Raw genomic sequence first — 27710 nt, forward strand, 5'->3', positions numbered from 1 at the left:
TGAGGGGCTGGGTCCCCTTTTCCTAGAAATTGCAGTACATCAGGAAAGTCATTATCCATGCAGGCAGGCCTTGAGCATGGCTCAGATGTCAGCCCCTCCATCCTCCGCCCCCGCTCCCTGCTTCCCAGGGTAGCAGGCTCACCAAGGCCAGGGCTACCTACCCACACCTAGAGGGCTGGGTACAGCCCAACCAGGTGCCGGCTGCTGGCCTGGATCACTCCAACCTGGACAGGCCACCATGGTGGGCACTACACTCCTGCTCCTGGCCCTGCTCCCTGGGACCTCCAGTAAGCACAGTGCGCCACTTGGTATGTAGAGGCTGGCACGGGGTGGGGGCATTGTGTCCCACTTCCCTATTGTCCCTTCTCAACTTGGCTTCACACCTGTGTGTGTGTGTGTGTGTGTGGTGCATAACTGGGGTGCCATGCCTTTTTCTTCTCCCAGACTAGCCCCTCTGCCAGTTTCCTCAAAGTTCTCAACCAAGTGATGGTGTGGGATGTGGGAGGGTCAAGTGTGCAAATCATTTGTGACAAACCCCCAGCTATAACTGCTACTTGAAAACAGTCATTTGCCTGTATAGGCTGTGTGTTTGTGTGTATGGTGTGTGTGTGTGTGTGTGTGTGTGTGTGTGTGTGTGTGTGTGTGTGTGATATGTGTGCACACATGTGTGTGTATGGTGTGTGTGATGTGTTTATGGTGTATGTGGTGTGTGTGTGTGTGTGTGTGTGTGTGTGTGTGTGTGTGTGTGTGTGTGTAAGTGCAAGCCTGGGTAAACACAAAAAGATGAGAACCTCTTTTCTTGGTGCTCTCCTCTGTTTGGGGACTTGGATATCTGTTGAACAGAAATCTCCAGTCCAGTTGCCTGTCTGTCCTGAGCCTCTGGACAGAGGGATGGATCGGCGTGGGCACCCTCATGACTGCAGCAGATGCCAGCACCTACCTCTCTTTAGTGGCCAGTAGCTGGTACTAGATCTCTTAGACTCTAAGACTTAGCAACCTGGGCAAGGAAGAGAACCCCGACTTCATCTCCTCTGCTGAGCACACCAACCCCGTGCATCCCCACATCCCCTTGCCTACTCTGCAAAAGGCAAAAAAGGTCAGAAAATGAAAGCACAACTTTGTGCTGGCTTCAGCTCCTAGGCTGTGATACCACTAAAGTGGTACATGGTAATAACTTAGCGATAATAACTTAGCGAGAGTTTGGCATGCAGCTAAGCATGGGTAAAGTGACTATCTGTAACGCATCTTTTCCAAGCGAAGACAAGGGCTCCCTAGAGGGAATTGTGCCCTTGCTCTGCTCTGTTTCAGCACCTCCGTTCCCTGGGGCACCTGGGCCCTGGCTGCGCAGACCCCTTTTCAGTCTGGAGCTATCAGATGCTGAGGATGCGTTCCCGCGCCGCGCAGGGCCACTGGAGGTGCCGGCGGACAGCCATGTGTTTGTGCAGGTGCGGGCGCCTTAAACAACGAGGGTGGGCAGGAAGAGGGAGAGATGGGGACTGGTCGACCTTGATGGCTTGATCCCTCAGGCGGCCCTGGCCCGTCCTTCGCCAAGATGGGGCCTAGCCCTGCACCGCTGCTCAGTAACGCCTTCTTCACGCCCGGCCCTGGGACCTGCCCTGGTGCTTCTCCGTGGGGGTTGCCCCGCCGACGACTCTGTCAGCTTCTCACCACCTCCACGCCCGGATGCTGCTAGCGTCGCACGCTTCAGCTTCCGCCTGCGCCCGGTATTCAATGCCTCAGTACAGTTCTTGCACTGCCAGATAAGCCGTTGCCGCCGTCGCCGCAGTCACCACCGCCGAGCTGTCCGCCAGACACCAGTGCCTTTGACCCCACCAGCACCGTTGCGGGTTCGCTAGTAGAAACAGCAGTCTCGGAACCTGCGGAATATTCTCTAGCTAGGCAAAAGCGTTTCTGGCAGCAGAGGGACCTTAGGAGGCAAAGTGCTTTATGGTCTGGGTCCCTCTCTCTCAAGATGGGTACTACATGTAGAGATATCCCTCATAGGGCCCTGCAGAAGAACTCCCAGTAGCCTGGAAATGTACAGCCTTCTGCTCTAGGACCCTTGGGTGGGATCTGGAGTTCTTTTAGGGCTGGAGGGCTAGATTCAAGAAAACACATTTGATGTGCAGACCTCACTTGAGACCTAGAGGCTGAAACAATTTTTATGTTTTGGGGTTCTGCCCAGGGAGGAGTCTTGTGGTAACCACCTAGCTCTAGTGGAAAGCTGGAAGTTTCAGCCCATTTTAGGAGCTCTGGAAGACCAGACCCAGAATCACCAAGTCACTGAATTCTGGTTTCTTCTCTTGCACCTCAGTGTCTGCCTCAGGATGAGGCATGTGCCGGCAGCAGCTTGAGCCTTGGTACTGACAGCCCCCACCTGCACATGTTGACACAGCCCATCGTGGTTACAGTACCTCGTCCGCCCCCTAGTAAGCTCTCAAGCGGCTCTGGAACTGGGATGGGGAGGACAGCTTGCTCCAAAGCCTAGTCTCAGCCTTGCACGTATCTCCATAGGGCCATCCAAGGGTCTCCCAGGCAGAGCGGTACGCCCAGAGCCGCCTGCTCCAGCTGCTGCAGCACTGGAGCCTGCACCAGTGGTGGCTTTGGTGTTGGCGGCATTCGTGCTGGGTGCTGCGCTGGCCGCTGGGCTTGGTCTCGTCTGCGCACACTCAGGTACCGACTTCTGTTCTGCCAGAACCCCACACCTATTTCCACAGGTCCAGTCCAGTCTAGTCTAGTCTAGCTGTCCCACCCCCACGCGCACACATCCCTGAACCTGCCTCCCAGATCTGGCCCTTAGGGTTGCTACACCTGCAGCAGCTCCCACTAGGGGGCGCACTTAACCTGGCGCAGGGCACAGGGAACTCCTGTTCTAGCTGGAGTCTTCTTTCAGCACCCCCACCTCCAGGCCAGCCTCGTAGAGCTTCGCTCAGCGGCCCCCAGCTCCAGAGGCCCCAGTAGTCAGGTAAGTACTGGGTGTGAAGATCCGAAGCAAGAGCTAGAAGAGGGACATGGTGGTTTGGATCGTTCATAGGGTTTATTTGTGGGACTCCGAGTACTTTGTACATCCATTCTTTTGAACAACATTCAGATGGATACTTTTAAAATGTCCATTAGAGATAAGGAAAATATTTTTAGAGGTTAAGTAACTTGTCAAGGTGAAGCTGGAAATTGGATTTGGGAGGTGGGGTCACCAGCAGTGAGGAAAGGGGTCCTTAAGACTTAAACAGATAAGTAAGAGGGATGTACACAGCTCCTAGACTCACACACACCAGTATGTAGATTGGTGGAGGAAGTCAAAGCTTATCGGGAAAATGTGACCTGAATAGTGATTTCCCATTCTGAGTCTCTCTCACCCCCTCTCTAGAGATGGCATGCCCCAGTGAGGTTCTGAGATTCATCCAGCCATGATTCCCTTTGGAAGGAATCCTGCACGTCTCCCCTGCCTCCCTCCCTCCCTTCCTGTCCTCACTCCCCTGTTCAAAATAAATTGGTGACCTGCTAACTTCTAGTGGAGTCAGTGTGCTCCCAAACATGGGGAGGGGTGGGGATGCAGGGAGGGGGAGGGGGTGCAGACATGGGGAGGTGTGAGACTCCAACCCCCATGAACACCGCCTATAGGCGAGGAGAAGCATGGGCCATTTGCCCGGCACAGAAGATGACAGGCTACCTGGCCAGCTTAAGTTCAAACTGAACCCTACTTTCTTCCTCCGCTCAGTAGTTTAAACTGAACCCTACTTTCTTCCTCCCCTCAGTAGTTTAAACTGAATCCTACTTTCTTCCTCCCCTCAGTAGCAGCTCGTCTGCTCCTTCGCTCTCCCCTAAGTTGGACCTTCTTAGCTCTTCACTCCCATCCCTAGACCCTACCTTCATTCAGGTCTCTAGGTCCCTCTTGAGTCCCACCTACCCAGACCCTCTTTCCATCTTGGCATAAGCAAATGTAATGGCTATTCCTGGTTGTCAACTCGACTATATCTGGATTGACCACCATCCAGAGGGCTCACCTATGATCCAGACATTGAGGCTGGAAGATACAAGTTTCTGACCTGGATCTTGGCATGGAGAGCTTGAGGCATAGTGGCCATGAAACACTTAGATCCAAACAAGGCAGTCCATGACTTTAATCCCAGGAGAGTAAGGCAAAGAGATCTCTGAGTTCAAGGTCAGCCTGGGCCAAAGCAAGTCCCAGACCCAGGTGTGGTGGTACACACCTTTGCTGGAGACCTACATAAGGACACTGGGAGAAGGAAGCCCGCTCTTCCTTGCCTGCTTGCACTTACATGCTGGCACATCTGTTGGAACCTAGTTCTACAGAAGACCAGCTGATACAACTAGCCTGGCCGGACTGATGATAAATACAGCAGATGGAGGAACTTTCAGGCTTAATCTTCCCATGAAGAAACTGAGGCTTGGCAATACTAAACCTAAATTCTCTTCTCCAAAGTCTCTAGGGCTGTCTGCTCCATAACCCAGACTTATTTTTCTTTCAAGCCAGGCTTCCACTGTAGCCCAGGCTAGCCTGTAAACTCAGTGATCTTCCTGTCTCAGCCCTAATGCTGGGATTAGTGGTTACCACACCTGGCAAGCCTGGGCTGATTTGTTTTGATGTATGTCTTTTGCTTCTATGTATGTATGTACACCATATGCATGATTGGTGTCTTGGGAGGTCAAAAGGAGGCTCTTGGAACGGCAGTTGGTTATGAGCCACCATGTCTGTGTTAGGATCCAAACGTGTCGTCTGCAAGAACAGCAAATGAGCGAGGTGTGAAGGAGCATGCCTTTAAACCGAGCATTTGGGAGGACCTTGGTGAGTTTGAGACCAGCTTGGTCTACATATCGAGATCCAGACCAGCCAGGGTTAAGGAGAGAGACACTGCCTCACAAATGACCACTTTTTGATGGCCACTGCCCTCTTCTCTATAAAGAGCAAAGCACACAGTATGGGTTTCATGACGTAGTTAGGAAATTTAGGGCTTAAAGTTTTTGCTGCAGCTCATGAGTGACATAAAACGCAGATAAAACTCTGGTCTCTCTGCCCTCCTCAGTCTTGGTCGAGCCACGCCCCCTCTGTAAAATCAAACGCATAGTGCTCTGTCTGACCGCTTCGGCCTCCGTAGCCCCGCCCACCAGAAAAGAGCTCCATAGAGTTCCGGCATGAAGCCACCGCAGAGACGGCGGAAGGTCCCCGCACGCTACACAGGTGAAGCTACCGGCCCCACAGCTTGGAGCCCCCGCGAGATGCGGCACCTACTGAGACTACTCCAGGCTCGGCGCGGCCAGCCGGAGCCAGACGCCAAGGAGCTGGCCAAGGAGCTGCGAGGCCGGAGCGAGGCCGAGGTGGTGTCCTGTGCTGGGGGCGGGGCCGGGAAGCCGAATGGCCGAGCTAAGGTGGAGCTCCGGGGCTGTTGACGGTCGCGGAAGTCATTGGCGCACCGGATTTGCGTGAAAGATGGAGTTTTAGGGCGGGGATGTGGGTGGGATTCGAGGCGGGGTTATGGAGATGACGGAGGAATATTGACTGAATAGGGGCGGGGTGACAACGAAGTTTAGAGTGAGGCTCTGGGGAAGCTGTGGCGCAGGGGGTAGGGGGGCTTGGGGGCGGGACTGCGATGGCTGCCTGCTGGACTGTGGGTCTCTGTGAGTGAAGCACACTGGAAGTGGAGCATGAAGAGGTGGTATGTGAGTGGGAAAGCCGGGGACGGGGTGTGACGACTGGGTGGAGTGAGCCTGTGGAGAGTTGTGAAGCTGTAGAGTGTGGGCGGGAAAAATCGGAGGGCCGAGCATAACAGAGTGGGGGTGAGTGGAAGTGGGAATAGAGGATGAATTAAGGTAGAGTTGGAAGTCGGGAGTGGTGGTATACACCTTTAATCTCAGCACCTGGGATCCTTTCACTAGTGGACCTCTTTGAGTTCAAGGCTAGCCCAGTCTACATAGTTCCAGGACAGCAGGTGCTGTTTAGAGAGGCCCTGTCTCAAAAAAGTTAACAAAAACAAACAAAAGAAGTGAATTTGGGTGGAACCAGAGTGAGTACGAAGTGAGAGTCTAGGAAATGGGGTGGAGTGGAAGTGAATAGGCTAGTTCTCATTATAAGAGCAAACTACAGCCCCAGGAAGAAGCAAGAATAGGCCTAGCTTTTACATTTTCATTAGGTAGCTGGTCACATGCTGAGGCCTTGGCTCAAGTCCCAGCAGTTTTGGGAATGCACAATACTGGGCTAGTCCAGGGTAGGGAGCAGGAGCAGTGTCTGGAAACAACAAGGCCTCTGTTTCTGAGCTCATAGAAAGCCTGTCTTCCTCCCCAGATCTGTCGCTTTATCCAGCAGCTCAAAGGCCGGGTGGTTCGAGAGGCCATTCGGAAGGTGCAACCAGGTGGCAGAGAGGGTCCAAGGCATCGAGAGACACAGCTCCCAGCCCCTATAGAGGTGAGGCAGGAGGGCAAGGTGAGGGGTGCCCAAGGATAACCTGGTCAGAGGAATACAAGGAAGGGCAAAACTTGGGAGCCCTCTTCACCCCTCCCCGGGGGGGGGGGGCGGGGCTTGTCCTTAGACTGACCATGTACCAACTGGCTTCACCCAGGTATGGATGGATCTTGCTGAGAAATTAACAGGCCCACTGGAGGAAGCCCTGACTGCAGCTTTCTCCCAGGTAAACAATTCTCTTGGCAGGTCTAAGTGTATGTATGTCTAGTGTATTATAGGGCACGAGGGTGCCCTATAAATAAATAAACCCAGGGGTAGAGGGCCACTAGGTTTAGTCAGGCAGTGGTATTGTATACAGTCTCCAAATTTGAAGGGGTAGAGAATTGCCAGGCCCCTCTTAACACTACCTGAAAAGAAAAGAAAAGAGAAGAGAAGAGAAGAGAAAGGAAGGATTATAGATCTGGATCCTGGGTCCTGGTGTAAAGTCAGCAGCTCCAGCCAGGCACTGACACTTGAGCCATAGTATCTATGGCCATCTCTTGTGTGGGTCACCTTCAGAATGCCATGAAGGACTTGGCGAGTGTGCAGAGGTGGAGGGCTCATTCTAGGCCTAGCGATGAGAGATGAAAGACTTCTTCCTTTCCTTCCCCGATGGCGCTTCCCTGTTAGGTACTCACCATTGCTGCTGCGGAACCTCTCAGCCTCCTGCATTCCAAGCCAGGCAAGCCCACAAAGGCCTGTGGAAGGGCACTGGTGTTCTTGAGCACCCAAGATGCACAGAAGGATCCTGCCCCTGAAGGTTCTGGGCCTGAACCTATGACTGCTGCTGACCCCACTCCTGAGGCCTCTGTCCCTGAACCTAAGGCCTCCGGTACCAACCCTGAGACCTCTGGCCTTGTCCCAGAGGTCTCTGTCCCTGACCCTGATGCACCAACCGAGTCCCTGGCTGGATCCTCCACAGAGAGAGACTTTGCCGTGGACTTTGAGAAGATCTACAAATACCTGTCCTCCTCCTCCAGAGGTGGCCATGGCCCTGAGCTCTCAGCAGTTGGTAAGAGCTACTAGAGAGGAGAGGGGCTATACTGTGTGTGGGATGTCGGGAGAGTCTGGGGGAGGGAAGGGAGTTGGGGGGGATGTAAAAACTGTGACCTCTCTCATTCTTCCCTCTTCCTTCTATCAGAGTCCGCTGTGGTCCTTAACCTGCTCATGTCACTTGCAGAGGAACTGCCCCACCTGCCTTGCACAGCCCTGGTGGACCATCTGACTAAAACATATGCTCAACTGACGGCTCCCCAGACCTCTCTCGATAGAGAAAAGAGGCCCAGGCCGGGGACTGAAGATGGAGGGACTGGCTCCACAGGGCCAGAGGAGACTGGCCAAGGCAGTCCTCAAGCCTCTGAGCCCACAGAACCGAGGCTGGCCTGGAAAGCAGCTGGGGTCTGCCCACTGAACCCATTCCTGGTGCCCCTGGACCTCCTGAGCCAGGCCCTCGCCCCTGCCAGGTGAAGGATGCAGCAGGCTGGCTATGCTGGTTTCTTCCTACATCGTCTGTCCAGCACTGGTACTGGTGGTCAGGAACGTGATTGTGGCTTCCTGACAGTGTCCGGCCATAGGCAAGCCCTTCAGACACTGCATGCACTAGCATCCTGGAAAGTGAAGCACAGTTGAAGGAGTTTAACTATTGGGGATTTAAGACTGCACAAAGGCGGAATTCCTGGGCTGGTAGATTGCGGCAAGTGTCCCTGGCCCCACTGTGCCTGGTTCTCTGCCATAAGAGTACCACATCATCATCCCTTTGTGCATGGCACTCACACCCACCCCCAGCACACCCTCCCCACCTCAACTGACCACTGTACCATCCTCTTCGCCCTTCTCTGGGTGTCCTGTGACCCTCAATAAAGCTGTCATCTAACTAGCTGTGATTCCCCTATGACACAGGTGAGAGCAAGGCTCCAAAATGACACAGTTTGGGAGCTGGAGCAAAATGCCAGGGAAGATGGTGCTGTCCCTGGCAAAAGCCGGTGCCTGGGCCAGTGAGAGAGCAGCAAGGGTAAAGTACTTGGTACAAAGCCTGGCGTCTGAGATTAATTCCTTGAAATCATGTAAAGGTGAAGAACCAATTCCTGAAAGTCATTTGACCGAACACAAACTATATAAACAAGCATGTACACCTGTGTCATGCACTCACAAACTTACAAGAATTTAAAAAGTCGTTACCTGGAGTGAGCCTAATTCAGCATAAGGGGCTCCTTGGTGACCATGTGGATGGCTCTTAGATGTAGGTGGAAGGGAGAAGCTGGGCTGGCTTTGTGGGAGACAGGTGTCAGGGGTAAGTTTTCAGAGCAGAGCAATGATATATCTGCAGATGACTGAGTTGGCAGTGTGGCCTGATGGAAGGAGCAAAGCTCTGGTTGCAGGGAGGATTCCCCAGGGGCACTGGCCGAGGGCTGGAGGAAGAAGGGAGTATCCCTGGAAGTGGTCTTGGAGCCTCAACTACCCCTGGAAATAAAGGGAAGGAGGAGGCAGGACTGGAGGAGCTTTAGGATGGTATGGGTCTCAGAGCTGCAGGGGGTAATGAGGTAGCGTTGAACCCAAGGACCACTCACTCCTTTATGCTGTAGGCCTTCCCACCATGAACTCCAGCTGCTCTGTGGGGATGGAGTCTGCAGGCCGGGGAGCTAGGTCTCTGGGGAAACAGGTGCCCTCCCACCACTGCACCTCCCCCAAGCCTAACAAGTTGAGAGTAAAATTTCTGTTCCCTGAGCTGTGCCTTCGCACGGCTTTCCTTTTATAGAAAAGCTCAATTCTCCCCACACACATTGCACACGGCTCCCTGAGGATCTCAACACATCTCCCAGGCAGGTCGTGGAGCCAAGCCAGCCCACTCCCTAGTCACAGCCCCACGAGGCCAAACCTGCAGTTTTTGAGACACTTGATGGAGATGAGGGACCAGGCCCAGAAGTTTGGGGCTTGTAGGTATGGTCTTTGGACAATAACCTCTAGGCTAACTCCCCACAGTCCCCTGTGACTCCTTAGGTCAAGAGGAAGAGTGCATCTGTGTGGGATTGACTCAACTATACCATGAGCTAGGGGGCTGGAGGTGGTTCCTAGCCCCCCTACCTCCAAAGCTACTGAAGGGCTGTGTATGAAACTGGGTGTTTGCACGATCAGGCAGCAGCCAAATGGCAACAGCAGATTTGGATTCTAATTTCAGATCAATGGCTCGGGGGCAGGTCATTTTAGGGGCTTGGACTTCCAGTCCCCTGGCTCGTAGAAAGGGGGATCCTAACAGGAGCTTGGCTCCTTGGCTGTCACACTCAGAAGCAAACAGGTTAAGAACAGGACTGGCTAACTCAGCAATCCGCTTCACACGCAGTAAGCACTCAATAATAGTTTTTATTATCATCACCACCGTTCAGAGGCAGGGAGGTGTGATAGGCAGGGAAGGGCATGGGGACATGGGGGAGATAGGAGAGGTGGGGCAAAGGAAAGGCACTCTAACCTGTGCTGGGGCCGGGTCTGGGAAGGGAATGAGCCTCCTTGTACTCCTGCACATAAAGTGCCATCAACACAAGCAGCAGCCATGGTGGAGTTTTGGGGTCTGTCTCTAGGGCAGGCTGTAACCGTGCATTATAGGTAGGCAGTGTCCAATGTGAGTCAAAGAGAGCCTGCCTGCCAGGGCCAGAACTCAAGGAGTGCACTGACACTGCTGATGACCATAACAGGGGGAAAGGAATAAGAGATAAGAGGAGTCCGCATTCCCAGGAAAGGATGTAACATGCCTGGTTGTTGGGGAAGGCTGAGGTTGGTGCCGGGTGCTTCGCTCACTAGGGATTCAGTGTTGCGGGATCAGCATTGAGGATGAGTGTGTAGAGAAGGGGACAGGGCAGATAAAGGCACCAGGTGGGGGGGGGGGGTCTGGCCTGGCCAGGATGGAAGATGGGTGGCTAAGGTGGGTAAGGGCTGGACTTCTCCGAACGCCCTCAACTCTGAGCTAGGGCATCTAGGCATAACCCTGAGCTCAGTCCAGGCTGGGGGCACTCCTCCACGGAGCCGACCCTTGTGGGATCTCTCTAAGGACCTGCCCGGGACTGGTTCCTCATCACACCAACGCATAGTCGAACTGCCCACGTTCAAGCGCCTCCTTGTGGTCGGTCCAGGACGAGGCGGGCATGCGGCTGTAGGGGTCTAGCAGTATGCGTACACAGCGCACCATCAACAGAACCAACACCACGAGCAGGCAGAGCACGAAGGCGAACACCGTGCGTTGCTCGACGTCCAGGCCCGCGCCCACCGGAGGCCCCGTCGATGGCGGCAGCGGCTCCGGTGACAGTGTCCACGGCGCACTCATAGCTCACATCGCCGCGCTCTGCGGAGAGAGGGGTACCCACCCCGGGGTCCGCGGGGATGAGGCTATGCCCTTCCTGCACCTCCATCCACCCCTTCTGGAGTCGCCCCTTTGCTGTATCTCACAGCATCATCCCTATCCCTGCTGTCGTCTCCGGGCTACGCCCATGCCCCGCCTGTGCGCTCTGCCGCTACAGCCACATAGGGACTCAACTCCAGCGGTGCGCGCAGGTGGGGTCGCTGAGAGCTGGGACAGGTCAGCTTAGATCTGCCCAGCCCGCGCACAACAGGTGCGAACGCGCTGGGACAGACCAGAGCTGCACTGTTGGAACTGGTCCCCGCCCCGCTCCCTTTGTTCTCCCAGGCCCAAGACCCCCTCCCCCACCGTAGCCGCCTCCCCGGGCTACAGCGCGCCCCCCTCACCCTTGGTCCTAGACGGGGACCGGCCGCCCTGCAGCCCCTCTCTCTTTTTCTTTCTTGGGACTCGTGCGCTGCTTTGCTCTGGTCTTCCCCGGGTGGCGGCGGTAGTGGCGGAGGCTGTGGCAGCCCCGGCTCAGCCCACCCCATCCGCCCCTGGAGCGGTGGAGACCGAGCGAGGATGGAGAGACGCGCGCCAGCCGGGCCGCCGCGGCTGTTCCCATGGCGACGGGGGCGGGGCTGCGAGGGGGTGGCGGCAGTGTAAGGAGCGGTGCCTGGGCTTGTGACCCCGCCCCGGCCTGCCTATCCGGAGACTGGAACTTCCCACCACCGTGTCAGCTCTGACAACCCTAGCTTCCAGCTCCTAGAGCACCCAGGACCTCGCCAGGCCAGGGGCAGTTACTAGCCTCTGGCACGGAAGCCTCACCTTGACCTCAGTGCCTGTATCCCTATTCTTTCCGGCCAACCCCTTACACCAGTCTCTTTTTAAGGGACCCTGATGCCCCCAAACATTGTCTATTAGCGTTAAGCTGCTCAGTCTCAGGAAACCCCCATTTCAACAGAGACCCCAGACAGCTGGAATGTTCATTTTTCCCACAAAAGGGCAGGGTCTTGACTTGAGGAAGCAGCACTCTTGCTACCATCCTTTACTGACCTAGAAGGTCTGTGACAGGCCCTCAGTCCCACCCTTCCCAGCAGAGATGTACACTTGAGACAGTTCAAACTGCTCTTCCGCGATCTGGTGTTTTATTATGTTCAGATCTTAGGCTATGTACAGGAAGTAAGAGCACTGATTTAAAAAAAAAAAAAAAAAAAAAAAAAAAAAAAAAGGACCTAAAGTGGCTTGGCAAGCAATGCCAGTGGACTACTCAGAACAGCAGGCCAGGCCTCACCCCACAGGAGTCCTGGGCTGGGGCCTTCTGACACTGCCAGCATCCCACCGTGACACTCTGGGGAACATTCCCCCTCCTGCTAGACACCCCAAGCTCTTTCCTTGTCCAGCTGGTTTCACAGCTGTCGTGAAGAACTTGGAGCAGAAGCCAGTTCACAGCTGTATCAGATGTGCCCAAGTGTTTCTGCGTGTCTGCCCCATGATGGTCTAGCCTGGAGCTGCCTAGACTCCATTGCTGCCCTCAGAGGATCTGCTCTGTGCTAGAGGCTGAGATGTCCAGAAGGCGCCAGGCAGCGTAAGGGTTGAGCTCCTCCTGGTCTCTGCAGAGTGCCCACACATACAGCATTCGCAGCACCTTATCCTGTGGAGACCCAGCAGGGTTAGGGGTCAGGCTTGGTGGGTGTACAGAGGGGCTACTGAGGGAGACAGGCAAGGATCTAGGAGGGGCCATAGGAAGGGGTGCCGGGGTTGCTGGCTCTGGTCACTGGTCAGACGAAAAGGTCTTGACTCCTAGTTGTGGTACTCTCCAACTCCAGAACCTGCCTGGCCCTGCTGGGGTCTATGCAGGGGAGGCATGCACAGGGAGGGAGAAGCTATCCCAAGCCTCCATTCCATTCCACTCACCGGGTCACCTTCAAACACCTCGCCTTTGGGGTTCCTGATCACCATCACCAACTGGGCCTGGAAGGTAACGATCAGCACGGGGCCCTGCTCCATCATCTTGCCCATGGCCAGCTGCAGGAAACACGGAAGTATGGGCCTTAGAATAGTATATCTCCACCCCACGCTCACAGCCCTGGAGATGAAAAGCCAAAGTTGCCCTCTGTAGGAAAAACATCTAACACTCTGCCCCGCTAAAGGTATGGTACTGCCCTTCCCCACTTTGGAGGAGTGATTTTTTTCCCAGTGAGCTCCTTCTCATCAATAACTCCAGGCCTTCAACAGTGGAATTTCTGTTTCCAGACTGGGTCCATGCAGGCTCACAAAGGCCAAGGGGTAGAGGAAGGAAGTTGGCTCCACTTGGCCTGCAGCTCCCACAAGGCAAGAAGTCCTGGTGACTGAAGCTGCACTGCCAGTCAGGGGCCCATGCTGCAGAGGCAGGAGCACCACTGCCAATGGAGCTCAAGGGCACTGGAGGCCTCGGCAATGCTGGGATCATAGGTCTGAACCGCCATGCCCACTAACAAAGTCTATTTTACAATAAAGGTATTTAGCCCACATTGCCCTTGAGCTTTTGGGATCCTTCTGCCTCAACTTCTAGAGTGCTTAATTCTAGCGGTGTGTCTCCACGCCTGGCTCACTGCATAGAAGTTTGTTCTTTTTACTTTTCATTTTTTGTATGAGTAGTATGTGTGCTAATATGTGCACACAAATACAGACCAGCCCTTCTCTCAAAACCAACCAAACATCAAGCGATCACTACTTAAGCCACATCGTTTGGCTGGAATTCACTTAGGATTCAACCACGGTAGTATGGAAACTTTGTGAGATGGGTCAATACAGTTGTTTGGTACACACTAGGAATTCAGCCCTGGTGCCTTACAAATGCTCTACTACTGACATACATCTCCAGGCTTCTTCTAACGTTTTCTTCTGAAATTGTGTCATAAGGTCACCTAGATTAGCCTGGAACTCACTCTGTAGCCCAAGCTGACCTTAAACTCAAAACCTTCCTGCCTGGAGTGGGGGGAATCAGCAGTGTCCTGGCTTCATTTAATAGCCTACGTCCGCTGTGCTTCACTGACTGCGTCCTCGGGGGTGACTTACGTCCACACTGCTGATATCCAGGATCCGGGAGTGGAACTGGAGGCCTAGAGCCTTGGCCTGCTGGATAGAGTGGGCCAGTTGGTTGTAGGTCTGCAATGAAAGGCAATATGTCAACACAGTTAGCCACTGATGGGGCAGGGTCACAACCACCGTTATAGCCTCCTTATTGTGCCCTAGCATCCAGACCAGCAGAAGCCAAGAGCACAGGTCCAAGCTCAGAAGGCTGCCACTCTTCCTTCGCTGGCCAGACCCGCACACTTCTCATTATGGAAAGAGCCTACTTCCAAGTAGGAGCAGTATTAATCAGTGTAGTAGGTAATTCACAGCATCATCCAGAGTACACTCCCAGGGTAAGCTGGGGGACTCTTGGCTGATCTCTACGGTTCCCAGCCTCCCCTGGAGTCTTGGCCTGGAATCAGATGTCTTTTCCAGGATTTGTCCCAAACCTGTGGGCCCTAGAACTCACTGCTTGAGTGGCATCTCTCACAGAACACTGAGGTGCCACCCTTCACTCCCGAAGAGCCAGAGGGGCATGTGACCACATGGGAACAGTTTCAGCTTGGAGGCAACTAAGACAGAACATGGTTTGAAGGTGTTCTGGACGTAAGTGATGTGGGCATAACTGATGTGCTAGGCAGGGAGCAGCATGGGTACAGCAGTGCCAGGCTGGGGAGAACAGCATGGGTACGACAGTGCTAGGCTGGGGAGAGCAGCATGGGTACGACAGTCCTAGGCTGGGGAGAGCAGCATGGGTACGACAGTGCTAGGCTGGGGAGAAGGCTCAGTGGACTAAGCACTTTCTGACCTGAGTTTAAATCTCCATAACCCATGTAAAGCTGGGCATTTACGTCTGTAACCTCAGCGTCCTTGTAGTGAAATGGGAAGTGGGGACAGGAGAATCTCTGGAAGCTCTTGCCTAGCTAGCATGGTGTGCACAGAGTGGTGAACGAGATACCCTGTCCCGACAAGGTAAGGGATGAGGACCGACACCTGAGATTGTCCTATGGCCTCTACACATGCATTGTGGCACAAACCCACAAACACATAATACACAAAAGCAGTGCCAACCCTACCTAGTGGGTTTCTGTGGTTCATTGCTATAGAGATCAGGGCTTTATGTAGCTAAAGCTGGCTGTAAACTCTATGTAGCAAAAGATGACTCTGGGACTGGAGATCCAGAGTTCAATTCCCAGCAACCACGTGGTGGCTCATAACGATCTGTAATGAGATTTGGTGCCCTCTTCTGGCCTGCAGGCACACATGTAGAAAGAATGATATATATATATATATATATATAAAATCAATCTTTAAAAAAGATGACTCTGCTGCCTCTACTTCCCCAGTGCTCCGATGGTAGACAGTTGTCTCCACACCCGGCGTGTGCAGTACTGAGTATCAAACTCATAGCTTCTGGCATGTGAGGTAAGCACTCTAAAAATAGTGCCATGCCCCACATCCATGCGTTTCTTCAAGATAACGTTTTAAAAACACCTCACTGGGAGCAACTAGACTTTCAGCTGTGTTCTAGGGGGTATCAGGCCATTCTTGGAGAGAGATCAGCCACGATTTCGTGGTTCCAAAGGAGGGGAAAGGAGGAAGAAAACTCTCTCCTAAATGCCCACTGGCTTAGTCACCAGTGCAGGGGAGTATTTAAAAAGAGAATCTGACAGATCTTCTCCTCTGCTTTTCCCAAGTTGTTTGTGAGCTCGGCACAGAATAGGATGAGCCAAAAAACAGCTCTAGATTGCTTCACACAAAGAAGCTGGAAGAAAAACAAAACAAAACAAAAACCCCACAACCCTGCCTGGAGAGACAGAGCCAGAAGCCAGCAGGGTGAGGTAAGGTGGCCAGAGCAGAGCAGACGAGAGCAGGAGCTCCATGGGGACAGAGAGGTTGCCAGGAAAGAGCAGACAGCATGTGCTCACGGTGCAGACACGGGCCTCCGCACAGCCTGCGCTCACCACGACCCTGGGACCTTTGAGCCCTGACTCTGGGAAGCAGCTAGGGCCTCTCAGGACACAATGTCCTTCCTCTGCCCGACGGGAAGTCTACCCACATTTCTGTTTTAATATTTGTTACATTATCTTATTACAGGGAGGACCTGCTGGGAATACTGAATACTGAAGTATTCACAATTAACTCTCATAATCGCCTTGAGGCACCTGTCACTACCACGTATGGGGCTCAGAAGGGCCAGGGAAACTCCATACATTCAAGTGAGCTCTTCTATCACCTTCCTGAATGTGAAGCCACCAACCTGTACACCCCAGGCCATCCTGCATGGGGTCCTGATCATTGTCACTTAAGCTGGGCAGAAAACAGACAACAGAAATTTTATATCTGTGTCAAGAATCACTTCTGTGACTCTCTTTAACCCAAACCGGTCTCTGGGTTCTGGGGAGATAGCTCAGCTGGTAAAGCACTTTCTATGCAAGCTTGAGAACCGACAGGAGCCTGGATCTCAAGACCCCATAAAAGATGGAGAGATGTGGATGCTTTGTCTGTAAATCCAGTGCCCAGTGGGTTGGAAAAGGGAGCACATGGGCAAGCTGGCTAGCCAGGACAGCTGAAACAGCAAGCTCTGGGTTCAGCAGAATCCCTGCCGCCATTTAAGGTGAAGGGTAACTGTCATCAACCGCCATCAATCTTCAAGCCTCCAGATGCACTTGTCTGCATACACACATAAATGTGCATACACTCTGCATGCACACGTACTGGGTATGGAACCCAAGACACCATACATGCTGCAAAAATGCCTGGCCTGAGACACACCCTAGCCCTTCTGACGGTGTTTGATTCCTGCTCTGCCTTGCTCTGTGGCTGAAGAGAGAAGTACTTACAGCTTCATAGCACCAGTCTTTGAGAATGTCAAGTTCCCCGGAAATCATGGCCTAAGTCGGGAAGAGGAGATAAGCATGAGAAGGTGAGCGAGCCTTTTGCAGCAGAATGCAACAGCCTTCCCTGGAGCCTCAGAGCCCCACCCGCCAGCTTGGGTCTGGGGAAGAGACAGTTAGGTGACAGGCAGCCGTGGGCGTCCTGAGTGGGAGTAGACAAGTCCCTTCACTTATCTTCCTGTGGCTCTGGTCTTCTGAGTGCAAGACAAGGAGGACAGGGGAAATGGGGAGCCGGGGAGTCTTCAAGGTGGAAGAGCTGCCTTCCAGGTACACCTTCCTGAGGACTAGGCTTTGGACAGTTAGAATCAGGCAGGCTACAGAGTGAAGTAGTTGAGAGGGAGGTGCCCAGAGAGTGAGCAAGAAACAGTTGTGATGCAGCCCTAAGAGGCTGCCTGGGTGACACTTGCTGTTCTTGGTGACAGCTCTCTTCGCCCCTTCCTCTCAGTCCTGCCCAAAGAATGAGAAGGAGCTGGGAAGTTGGAAAGAGAGAGAAGAGGATAAACCATAGGAGGTAAGTGGAAGGAAGAGGGCCTGGGGGGTGGTGGGCTTTCTCATGGTATTTAAAAGGGTGCAATGAGGGCCTGGCCTGACCCGAGTCAGATTGCCTTAAATCCTGCCCTATTCTTATGAGTGCTTCAGAGAGGTAGAGACAGACAACCAGCCAAGACAGTTGTGCTGCTCTGTGACTTGAACAAGCTTCATTCTCTTGGCTTACAAACCAAAGAGGCAAGAACAATTGAGACCAAATGCCAGGACTGCCAGAGACAGCGGCTCCAGACCTTCTTGGCTCTTCTTGGCCCAGGTGCTGGGGCTGAATGAGAATGTACTAGCTGTCTGCTTCTCCCCAGTGCCTGAAAAGCTGGGGCTCCTGGTCTGTTCCCAGGAATCTCTGGAAATGGCTTTAGGAACACCTTACCAGGAGGCACAATATAGAGCTTCAGGGACAAGAGTCATGACTGTTAACCACAAAAACAGAGAAACCCAACCTGGAGTTACCATGCCCCATGGAACAGGCGAGAACCCCCCACAGCTATCGGTGGAGCCAGCACAGCACAGGAGAAGGCTAGTGCTCCCTTCTGAGAACCCTAATTGTCATGGCAGGACACAGGCCTCCATAGCTGGGGGAGGCCGAGAGACACTGCTCCCAGGCTGCGACCTGACTGCAGGTGCACCAGAGGCTAAGTGTCTGCTCAGAAATCAGCCTCAGTAACTGAGTTCTGACGTAATCTAGACGCATTCCTAGGGTGCCACCCGGAATGGGGAGGAGGTCCAGCAGGTCAGGGCCCCGCCACAGCTTGTGGCATGGCTCGCACCTCTAGGATGTTGGGGATAATGTCAGTCTCACACTGATGAAGAAAGCGGTCCTTGTCAAAGGTTGGGTCCACTCTCAGGATCTCCGTTAGCACCTCTGACATTTCTGTCTTTGAGAAAAGACCTCCTGCAGGAGAGGAGCCCTCAGGTTAGCGTTTAGCTGCCTGACCTGGCTGCAGCCAGAGAAGAAAGAATGGCCCTGAAGTCACACTCACCCAGCAAGTCAGTGACCTTGTCGGTTAAGGCCCGGGATGCCCGGATAAGAACATTGTCACTTTCATCATACTTCATCTTCATCTCAAAGAAGCCTACGGATACACACAGGAGCTGGAGGAAGGGACCTCTGACGAAATGCCCTGACTCCAGTTCTGAGAACTCCCTGCAAGACTCCTCTTCTTGACACAGGTCAGCTCTAGGCCAGCCATCTGTGGGCCTGAGCCTGCCCACACTTCAGAATGTGCATCATCTATCCACCTACCTGCGAAAGGCAGAGACTCAGCTATAGCCTCTGAGGCTGTATAAACCTTGGGATGCCTGCCACCCTACAGAGGACATCCCGGCCTCCAGGGGTCTTCACAGGAGAAGGGATGAGAGCAAGTAGCCAGTGGTCTCCTGCTCAACCCCTGGAGAAATCCTGTGGCTGGCTCAAAGGAAAGAGCATCCCAGAGTCTGCCCAGGCCTTGGCACCACCTCTGTTAGTCCCAGGGCTCCTGACAACGTAACTGTTCTCTGAGGGCTGGATCTATGGTCTCTTAGTGACGAGATCTATGGTTGGCTGGGTGGGTAGATTAAGGAGGTGTGTAGCCCTCTTTCCTTCTATAAAGTGGGGTTCTTTCTAGTACACAGCTAGGATCTGTTGCCACTGTCTTGCTCAGGACCCAGCAGGCTAGCCACACTCACGGTTGAATACAACGTTGTTATCTTTGAAGTCCTTCCACTGCTGGTACCATTTGGAGTCCTTGTGTAGCACAACCCCTAATGCTTCCCTGTGGAAAAAGGCAGGCAGCGAGAGTGAACCCTAGCCCCATAGAGGTCACCCTAGGCCCCACACCCTCCTAGGACCAGTGGGAGGATAGCAGGTAGATAATGGCTCCAAATCCAGGAGCTGCAGCTGCAGCTTTCTTTCTTCTCTTTCCCTCACCTTTTCTCTCAAACCCCAGTTCTCTGCAGGGAGCCAGGACCCCTTAAGAAAAGCACACTTGCACGGGCCCTTCCCAGGGGACCTTGAAAAAAAGACACCAGTTGGCCAGGACCACTCAGGATCCTGTCTGGGACCTACTCATTAGCCTCGAACACTTTGCTTTCTTTGAACTTTGCTCCAGCAAACTCTGTCCTTTTCCGGAGCCGCTCAGGCCGGCGGTATGTCCCTGTCTGTCCGAGTACGCTCTCATCAATCTCCTTCTTCACCGACTCTACACCCTGCAGGGGAGAGCAGGCCTATGGTTGCTGAGAGCCACCACTGGCCGGGTCCCTACTCCTGCCTGGCCTGAGCCAGGCTCACTCACCTGGGAGATGGCTTTGAAGGCCGCCGTCTTGCCCAGCTTCTCCCCGCCCTTGGACACTGACTCTGCTGACTGCTTGGCTGTCCTGGCAGCCTCTTCTACTCCTTCCTTGATCTTGCGGCCAAGGTCACTCTTACTGACTTCATCAAGACTCTACTGAGACAGAGACAGAGGGGAGGATGTTGCACAGGTCTGAAGCACAGCCCTGAGAATAACACTGCATTCCCCTTACAGTTCAGGTTCTCCCTAGAATAGCATGAGTGGACGGGGATTCACAGCCATGAGAAACAATTATCAAAACTGAGAGGAAGCCCAATCTAGCACGGACTGAACACTGCCCATCTAAGAGGAGTCACATCTACCTGTCCCCTGAACTGGGTTGGAGAGTCCCTTCCATTCTACCTTCAGCCCTTGCCCGGTCAGCCTCAGCCTTACCTCCTTCATTGTGCCTGTCAATTCTCCGAGCTTCTTCTTTATTGCTTCACTAGTTCGCACAGTTTCTGATTCGATGGTTTTCTAGGATCAAAGAATTCCCCCCTTTTATTTGGATATAATAGTGAACTTGATCATCTACTTAAAGGTTCCCAGGAGCACTGGCTGCTTAAACTCTGTGAAGAGCTTCAACCCCACTGTCTTAGGGTTTACTGCTATGAAGAGACAGCATGAGACACTGTAGTGAAGACACTACAGAGGTTTAGCCTGTTACTCTCACGGTGGGAGCATGGTGCATACAGGTAGGGGTCTGCCTCTGAATCTGCCACAACAGGCAAGCTTGAGCATCTGAGCCTCAGAGCCCAACCAACAGAGTGACATGCTTCCCCCAACACCACCTCCTAATCCTGTCATTCTCTATGGGCTAGGCATTCAAACTCATGAGTCTATGGGGGTAATACCTATTCAAACCACACCCATGCCTTTCCACTTGGTAGCTACCTCCAGAACATGGGATCCCCAAGCCCTGGGTCTTTTTCTCTGAGTGGAGAGAGATGTTTCTGCCAAGCCCCTTCTCATCAAAGCCATTTTATTTCTATAGTTCAATCTTGGGTCCCTGGCCTGCTCTGTTCCCAGATAACTCATTCTTTACTGATGGGACAAGGCCATCTTTCATCAGGCTAAAGCCACACAAGGAGTGTCCTCCAAATAAACAGCTTGGAAGTGCGCAGAAGGGAAAGGCGGTCCTGGGGGAACTGGAACTGGTGGGAACAATAGAACCAAATGCAGAGGACCCCGGCTAAAAGCATTGCACCCTGAGGCTCAGCTGCTCATTGGCAGACAGTCATGTGAAATAAAGAGTCGAGGTAGGTATGTGCTTGTAGTGCAGTGCTGGAGCAGGCTGAGGTGATGATTCCAGGCAGCGGAGACAGGTGGATCCTTAATGCTCACTGTTGGCCAGTTCAACAGAGTTCAGTGAACTCCAGGCTCAGGGAAAGACCCTACAAAAAACTAAGGTAGCAACCAGTGAAGGCAGACAGATACCTGACACTGTCCACTGGCCTTCACACACATAAATGTGCACATGCACACACACAACACACACAAAAGAAGAGACAGCGGCAAGCACTGAATGACACCAGCATCATGCCCCATTTTTCTTATTAGCATTGTGTCTCTAAGCTGTCACGAGTCACATGATACAGATGTCTTTCTGGCATGTCTTGGAGCTTTCCCAAAAGGAATTACTTTGGAGACTATGCTGTGCCATCTACAGTGCTGGAGACAGAGCTGCACGGGTTTGCCAAACTGAGTGACCACTCTTGGATTAGTTAACTACAGTGCCACACACACAGAACCCTGCCAGGCCAGGAGGCCTAGGCCACCCGCTCCTGCACTGATATTTTTGAATTAGTGCTGTGACCTTGCTGCCTTTCCCCAGTGGCTCTGGTCCAGGGACTAAAGATGGGGCAGAGATACTCACATATTTTCTTCTGGCTTCCTGAAGGGCATCCGACTCTTCTAGTTTCTTGGCTTCATCTCGGAACTTTTTTATACTTTCTTTCATCTCTTTGTTTTTGGCTAATTCTTGTTTGATGTTATCTAGCAAGCCTGACAAAAACCCTTTTCTGCTCCCAGAAGAATAAGATTTAGTCTAGAAGGAATGTAAAATTGAAGACAAGAAACATTAAGAGGCTGAAAAGCAAGGCACGCACGGTAACATCTGGTTAGCATTGAGTGCCCGATTTCCTCCCCTCTGTTGACAGTGGTGTTTAACAGTGAATAGATGTCTCTTTTACTGTAACAGAATTTGGATTACAGGAATATCCATGATAAATTACACTATAAGGCCTATATGTTTTCAGGTTCCTATGTACTGATATTATCAACCACAAGTCAAAAGTAAAAACTTGCTTAGCAACGTGCACTGCCACACTAGTCACAATATGTAAGACACAGAACCAAATTAGGTGTCTAACAACAGAGAAATGGACAGAGAAATGGAGGTTTTCAGCCATAAAGAATGAAGTTATGGCTGCATAGGGTGGCACACACCTTTAATTATAGCACTTGGGAGGCAAAGCCAGGTAGATCTGAGTTCAAGGTTACCCTGGTCTACAAAGTGAGTTCCAGGACAGCCAGAGTTATGTAAAGAAAAAAAGATGTCTAGGGGAAAGAACCAAGTGATATGCTGTTCTGGAAAACAGATACAATTGGAAATAGCCATGTGAAGTCATATGAAGTAAATTTAAGCCAGATTCAGGCAAATACTTTGTGCATTTGCTCAGATGTGGGTGTGAGATTTTGTAGCTACATCAAACAACGTGTGTGTGTGTGTGTGTGTGTGTGTGTGTGTGTGTGTGTGTGTGTGTGTGTTTAAGAGAGAGAGAGGGGGTACAGTCAAAGCTGGGGATTCAAAGAGATTAGGGGAGGGTCAAAGAAAGGAAGAGGGGGGGCTGGAGAGATGGCTCAGTGGTTAAAAGCACTGACTGCTCTTCCAGAGGTTCTGAGTTCAATTCCCAGAAACCATATGGTGGCTCACAACCATCTGTAAATGGGATCTGATGCCTTCTTCTGGTGTGTCTGAAAAAACAGCTACAATGTACTCATATATAATAAATAAATAAATCTTAGAAAAATAGAGAAGAATATTGGGGGAGGAATATGTTAGAAGTCAGTCACATACTTGCACGCAATGGCCTTATATAACTGTACAGTAGAAACAAAGCAAGCTTCTGAGCCAGGTACAGTGGCATAGATTGTAATCCCAGCACTCAAAAGACCAAGTTCCATCCCTGGGACCTACATGGCGGATGGGACCTACATGGTAGAAGGAGCAGGTTCTTTCAAGTTGTCCTCTAACCTCCACACACACAGTGGGGCACAATCACGCTCCTCTCTAAATAATAGTAATGTTTAAAAACTAAGCTCGGGCTGGAGAGATGGCTCAGTGGTTAAGAGCACTGACTGCTCTTCCAGAGGTCCTGAGTTCAAATCCCAGCAACCACATGGTGGCTCACAGCCATCTGTAATGGAGATCTGACGCCCTCTTCTGGTGTGTCTGAAGAGAGCAACAGTGTACTCACATACATAAATAAATAAATTAATTTAAAAAACCCAAAAAAAACAAAAACTAAGCTCAAGAAACGACAATGTTGACAAAAAGAGGCTGATCTATGGAGATTTTGCAATTAAACCTGGTTTGGATCTCAGTGAGTTTGAGGCCAACTTGGTCTACATCACAGGTTCCAGGCTATATAGCAAGACCTTGTCTCAAAAACAAAAAACCCAAAACTGAACACATGGAGGTTTGGTTTTCTTTTTCAAGATTTATTTGTTTTATTTTAATCACGTGTAGGCAGAGGTGAGTATGTGCACATGAATGTGGCTACAGAGCTCAAAGGTGTCAGACTACCCTGGAACTGGGGTTACAGGCAGAAAAAAAAAAGCTAACGGATGTACTCAGGTCCTCAAGAAGAGCAGTATGTGCCCTTAACCACTGAGCCATCTCTCCAGCCCTGTTTTATTTTTATTATTCCCTAAAATCACAGCATAGCAACTACTGACATAGTATTTACACTGTGTCAGGTACTTCTAGTTGGGAGTTACTTGTAACTGTTAACTTGAATCACCAGAAAAAGGCGTCTCTGTTGAGAGATTGTCCAGACCAGACTGGCCTATTGGGGGAATATCTTGATTAATAATTAATGTAGGTCCACAGTGGATAGAGCCATTGCCTGGGCAAGGAGGCGAGTCCTGGGGTGTATAATAAGGCTGGCTAAACATTAGCCCAGGGGGGCTGATGAGCACTGTCCCTCTAGTTTCTTCTGTATTTCCTTGGCTATGAGTGTTCTCCCAGGTTGAAGGTAACACTGATGTACAAACACATACATCAACTGATCTATGACCATATATAAAAGGCCACAAACTGTGTGCGCTATTCAAAAATGGCAAAACTCCAAGACAGTAAAAAAGTATGATGTTTGTCAAAGGGTCAAAGAAGGATGGATGAATGCAGAGGCTCCTCCAGGACAGTGACTGACGGCGATGGGTGTATTGTCGCGGCTTGTATGTAAAGATCCTACGGAAACTTGAGAAGGGGGTTCCAGGGATTGAACTTAGGTCCTGAGGCTTGTATAGTAACCACATTTGCCCACACACTCATCTCACCGGCCTCTGTTCTTACTATTTATGTGGAGGACTTTGATTTGAGATAGGGAGCTGGTCTTGACTTTGCTGGGTCGCTGAACATCTGAAGTTCTTGCTCCACTTTCCAAATGCTAGGGATTACTGATCTGCACCACATGCCCAGTGAGTGAAACTGTTCTGTATTCTCTCTGCACTAATAGAGACAACTCCTTATACACTTATGAGAACCTCACAGAATGTGCAACACAGAAACAGAGCTGAATGTAACCAGATTGCAGATGCTAACAGCTTATACACTCTGGCTCGTCAACTATAACAGTGTCAGCCACAATGACTAACAGGAACCTGTGAGCAGGAAAGGGGAGAAGGTGGCCAGGGAGACTCAGTATCTTTTGCTAATTTTTTATTAATTTTATTTGTTCTTTGGGGGTAAAGGGAGGATCTGTTGAGATAGGGTTTCATTGTGAAGTACTGGCTACCCTGGAACTCTCTATGTAGAGTAGACCAGGATAGCTTAGACCTTAGAGCTCCACCTTCCTCCAGCTAGTACTAGGATTAAAAACATGCATCACGATGCCTAGGCTACTCTATTTATTATTACAAGATCTCATGTAGCCTAGACTGGCCTCTAACTTGCTAAGTAGATAAGGATGACCATGAATTCCTGACCCTCCTGCCCCTATTTCCAGAATGCTGGAATGAAAATTGTGCATCACTAAGTCTAGTATATGCTGTGTTATAGAATCTAAAGCTTTTTTTTTCCCGGAGCTAAGGACCGAACCCAGGGCCTTGCGCTTGCTAGGCAAGCGCTCTACCACTGAGCTAAATCCCCAACCCAGAATCTAAAGCTTTATTTGCTAGGAAAGCACTCTAACAATTGAGCCACATCCCACCCCTTTTAATTTTCCTGTGACCCTAAAACTGCTCTAAAAGATAAAAGTCTGTCAAAAGTAAGATACCAAAGCAAGGCCACAAACTCACACTCACAAACTTTCAAATATAGACTCACACACTCGCACACTCACAAAACTGTAGGTCTTGCACACCTGAAACTGCAGCACTTAGGAGATGGAAGCAAGAGGACCAGGGGCTCCTCGCTACACAGAGGCTGGCTTGAGTTATATGACATTTTCTTTTTTTTTTTTGGAGCTGAGGACCGAACCCAGGGCTTTGCGCCTGCAAGGCAAGAGCTCTACCACTGAGCTAAATCCCCAACCCCCTATATGACATTTTATCTTTCAAATGAAAGAAAAGTCAATGGGAGTGGCCATGTGTAGTTGATGCATGTCAGGCTTGGTACAGTGGCTGAAGGCTGACTGCCTCCCTAGGTCTTATCAATCCACAAGGGGAAACAACAGAGGGGACAGAATCACGGGAAACTGTCCCACTCCTAGAATGGCTGCAGGACAGGGTCAGGAAGAGGCTGAGGAGGAGCTCTGGCCGGCATGCATACTTGAGGACTCAGTCATTGACACACCCAAGGCATGATGAAGTGACTCTATTCCCATATTTAAACACCCATGCTTAGTGAGAAACTCAGACAGACAGAAGCCAGAGAGGGAGAACGGAATTTGATACAGGATATAGGATGCCTTTTCTAGCAATCACAGCTAAGTGGATGTGTTACTCTGTGAGGTAAAAGTGCCTTGTTGCTAGCAAAAGAAAACAGGAGGCTGACTGAGCCCATCCCAGGACATCCAGAACCAAGGTCTGCTGCTCTCTGTAATTCTGAAGGCCCTAAGCACACCACACTCCCTGAAGTGGCTGTGCTGGCCTGACTTGTTTCCAGACCTCTCTTGGGTCTGCCTCCTGGCTTCCTGGGTCACTCACCAGCGTCAGCTCTCCTCCTGGCCGGCTTATCTGGTAGCTTGAACCACCACGGGGTAGGTTGTGACTGGAGAGAAATTGGATTCCGCTGCCTAGGCACCTCTAACAGGTTAAGAAAAAGAGAAAGATCCATTCAGAAAGGAGGGTAACTCTGAGGGTCGCCCCGAGTCAGGTGCTGACCTGAACTTCATCTGAGAAGCCACTGTAATTAGGTAGAAAGAGAGTATGTTACATCTGCACCTCCAGCACCTAGTCCCACACATGAAACCAGGGAGAACATGGATGGGTACCAGGAAACCACGAAAGCAGCATAAACGTAAGATTATGACCCACTACTTACTGAAGCCCGCTCCACCTTTGCCTCTCTCCAACAGCGACAGATGAGAACTTTCTGAGACAAACCAGTACCTTCTTGGTACAGGGGAAAACTATGAAACAGACCTGCAATACCCTGGTCTGTTTCTAAATGCAGAGCCCCTCTGGGCAAAGAACCAAGTAACCGCATGACGAAGGCCCTTATTGATCCTACCAAATGATGAACTGTAGTTGTGTGTAGTCGTGTCCAGCATGGGTTCACTGAAACTGAATGCTCTTTTTGTTTTACCAATTTTTCTTCTCCACTTTTTAATCACTGGTGACATCTGAAACTCACGCAGGTTCAGAAGTGAAGAGGATCAGGCTATATCATTTGTCACCCAACTGACTGTGAGGGTTGATTTGGATGATCTAGCTGGTTAGTCTCATTTTTTCCCCCTTCCTCCCTTACAGCTCTGTGTGTGTTCTTCCCAAAGTTGCACACTTAGTCAAAGAGGATGACCTTTCTTTGGTCAAGCATATATCTGCTCTTCCCATGTAGATCCTCCAAATAAGTTCTCAAGGTCCAAATGCATACCAATATGGCTATAATTACTGAAGGTTGCTCTTGGGAGTATAACTGGTTTTACATTTTCCTTCCTCCTAATAGTCGATGGTGGAATCATACTGATCTGGGCTTTAGACCAGATCAGCAACCTAGTAGCTCCAGGGCTATGAGCAGATTGCTTAACCTGAGTTTCTGGTTCCTTAACCTAAAGAAACTGGGTTATACAATGGTAATACAAAGAACTATATTCTGAGTGTGTATAACAGGCATTAACCTAAGTCAAGAGTTCTAGGTCTTATCCAGAGCATGAATTATTTCCCACACTTCCACACTGATCTTTAGGAGTGGCGATTTAGGACACACTCTCAGCAGAGAACTTGACATTCAAACGCGAACTGTGAATGTCACTTTGAAGAAAAAAAAAAAATCCAAAACTTCCATCAAGCTGTTTTCTCAACGGGGCATCGTCTCCCCAGAAACCACGGACTCAGATCCACAGGGAACAGATCCACAGGTGAGAGGTGACCAGTTCCCGGGCAGCTTCGCGCATCACGGCTGGATGCGGGGGAAGAGGGGATGGGGGACCAGTTCCCGCCCTAAGGCCTTCCTGCTACTTTCCTAAGCCTCGGCTGACCCAATGACCGAACCCTAACCCAACCGTGGAACCCATAGGAAAAACCACGAGAGATCAGGGAATGAAGAGAAGGAAGTTTTAAAAGCCGAGCGTCCAGACCCCTTATTTCTGCCCTACCAGCCCCACGAGTCTGCTCACCCGCGGACAGCGGCACCAGCCGCCCCGCAGAGCTGCCGCCGCCATGTTGGAAGAGCCCGTGTGACCTTCCTACGTCGCTCATCGACGCGTCATCAGCTGCGACGGCCTAGAGCGGAAGCA

The 27710-nt window shown here is 51.4% G+C and overlaps 4 protein-coding genes across 5 annotated transcripts; 2 read left to right on the forward strand and 2 right to left on the reverse strand.

The window, feature by feature from the left end:
• Positions 1-714: 714 nt before the first annotated feature.
• Tgfbr3l (transforming growth factor beta receptor 3 like) lies at positions 715-3413 on the forward strand. 2 transcript variants are annotated; one of them, XM_032886453.1, is made up of 6 exons: positions 715-1445; positions 1527-1847; positions 2315-2429; positions 2515-2673; positions 2894-2965; positions 3368-3413. In XM_032886453.1, exons 1-5 carry the CDS (start codon positions 1206-1208, stop codon positions 2959-2961), a joined length of 903 nt encoding a protein of 300 aa, XP_032742344.1. In that variant the 5' UTR covers positions 715-1205; the 3' UTR covers positions 2962-2965; positions 3368-3413. The 2 variants fall into 2 exon arrangements, with proteins under 2 accessions (XP_032742344.1, XP_032742343.1); XM_032886452.1 differs by having other exon boundaries at positions 2894-3404.
• A 1717-nt stretch (positions 3414-5130) lies between these two features.
• On the forward strand, positions 5131-8333 carry Snapc2 (small nuclear RNA activating complex polypeptide 2). Its single transcript, XM_032886454.1, has 5 exons — positions 5131-5337; positions 6302-6421; positions 6576-6644; positions 7088-7469; positions 7599-8333. Exons 1-5 carry the CDS (start codon positions 5155-5157, stop codon positions 7922-7924), a joined length of 1080 nt encoding a protein of 359 aa, XP_032742345.1. The 5' UTR covers positions 5131-5154; the 3' UTR covers positions 7925-8333.
• A 1461-nt stretch (positions 8334-9794) lies between these two features.
• On the reverse strand, positions 9795-11400 carry Ctxn1 (cortexin 1). The gene is made up of 2 exons (XM_032886636.1): positions 11189-11400; positions 9795-10787 (listed from the first exon to the last, which is right to left on the reverse strand). Exon 2 carries the CDS (start codon positions 10767-10769, stop codon positions 10521-10523), a length of 249 nt encoding a protein of 82 aa, XP_032742527.1. The 5' UTR covers positions 10770-10787; positions 11189-11400; the 3' UTR covers positions 9795-10520.
• Positions 11401-11900: 500 nt separating this feature from the next.
• On the reverse strand, positions 11901-27675 carry Timm44 (translocase of inner mitochondrial membrane 44). The gene is made up of 13 exons (XM_032886635.1): positions 27591-27675; positions 25960-26058; positions 21464-21634; positions 19984-20064; positions 19552-19701; positions 19326-19465; positions 18947-19032; positions 18262-18354; positions 18049-18173; positions 16682-16732; positions 13842-13931; positions 12699-12809; positions 11901-12435 (listed from the first exon to the last, which is right to left on the reverse strand). The coding sequence occupies exons 1-13, from the start codon at positions 27633-27635 to the stop codon at positions 12316-12318; spliced, it is 1362 nt and encodes a 453-aa protein (XP_032742526.1). The 5' UTR covers positions 27636-27675; the 3' UTR covers positions 11901-12315.
• Between the last annotated feature and the right edge of the window lie 35 nt (positions 27676-27710).

This window comes from Rattus rattus, chromosome 16 (genome assembly GCF_011064425.1).
Source record: "Rattus rattus isolate New Zealand chromosome 16, Rrattus_CSIRO_v1, whole genome shotgun sequence".
NCBI lineage: Eukaryota > Metazoa > Chordata > Mammalia > Rodentia > Muridae > Rattus > Rattus rattus.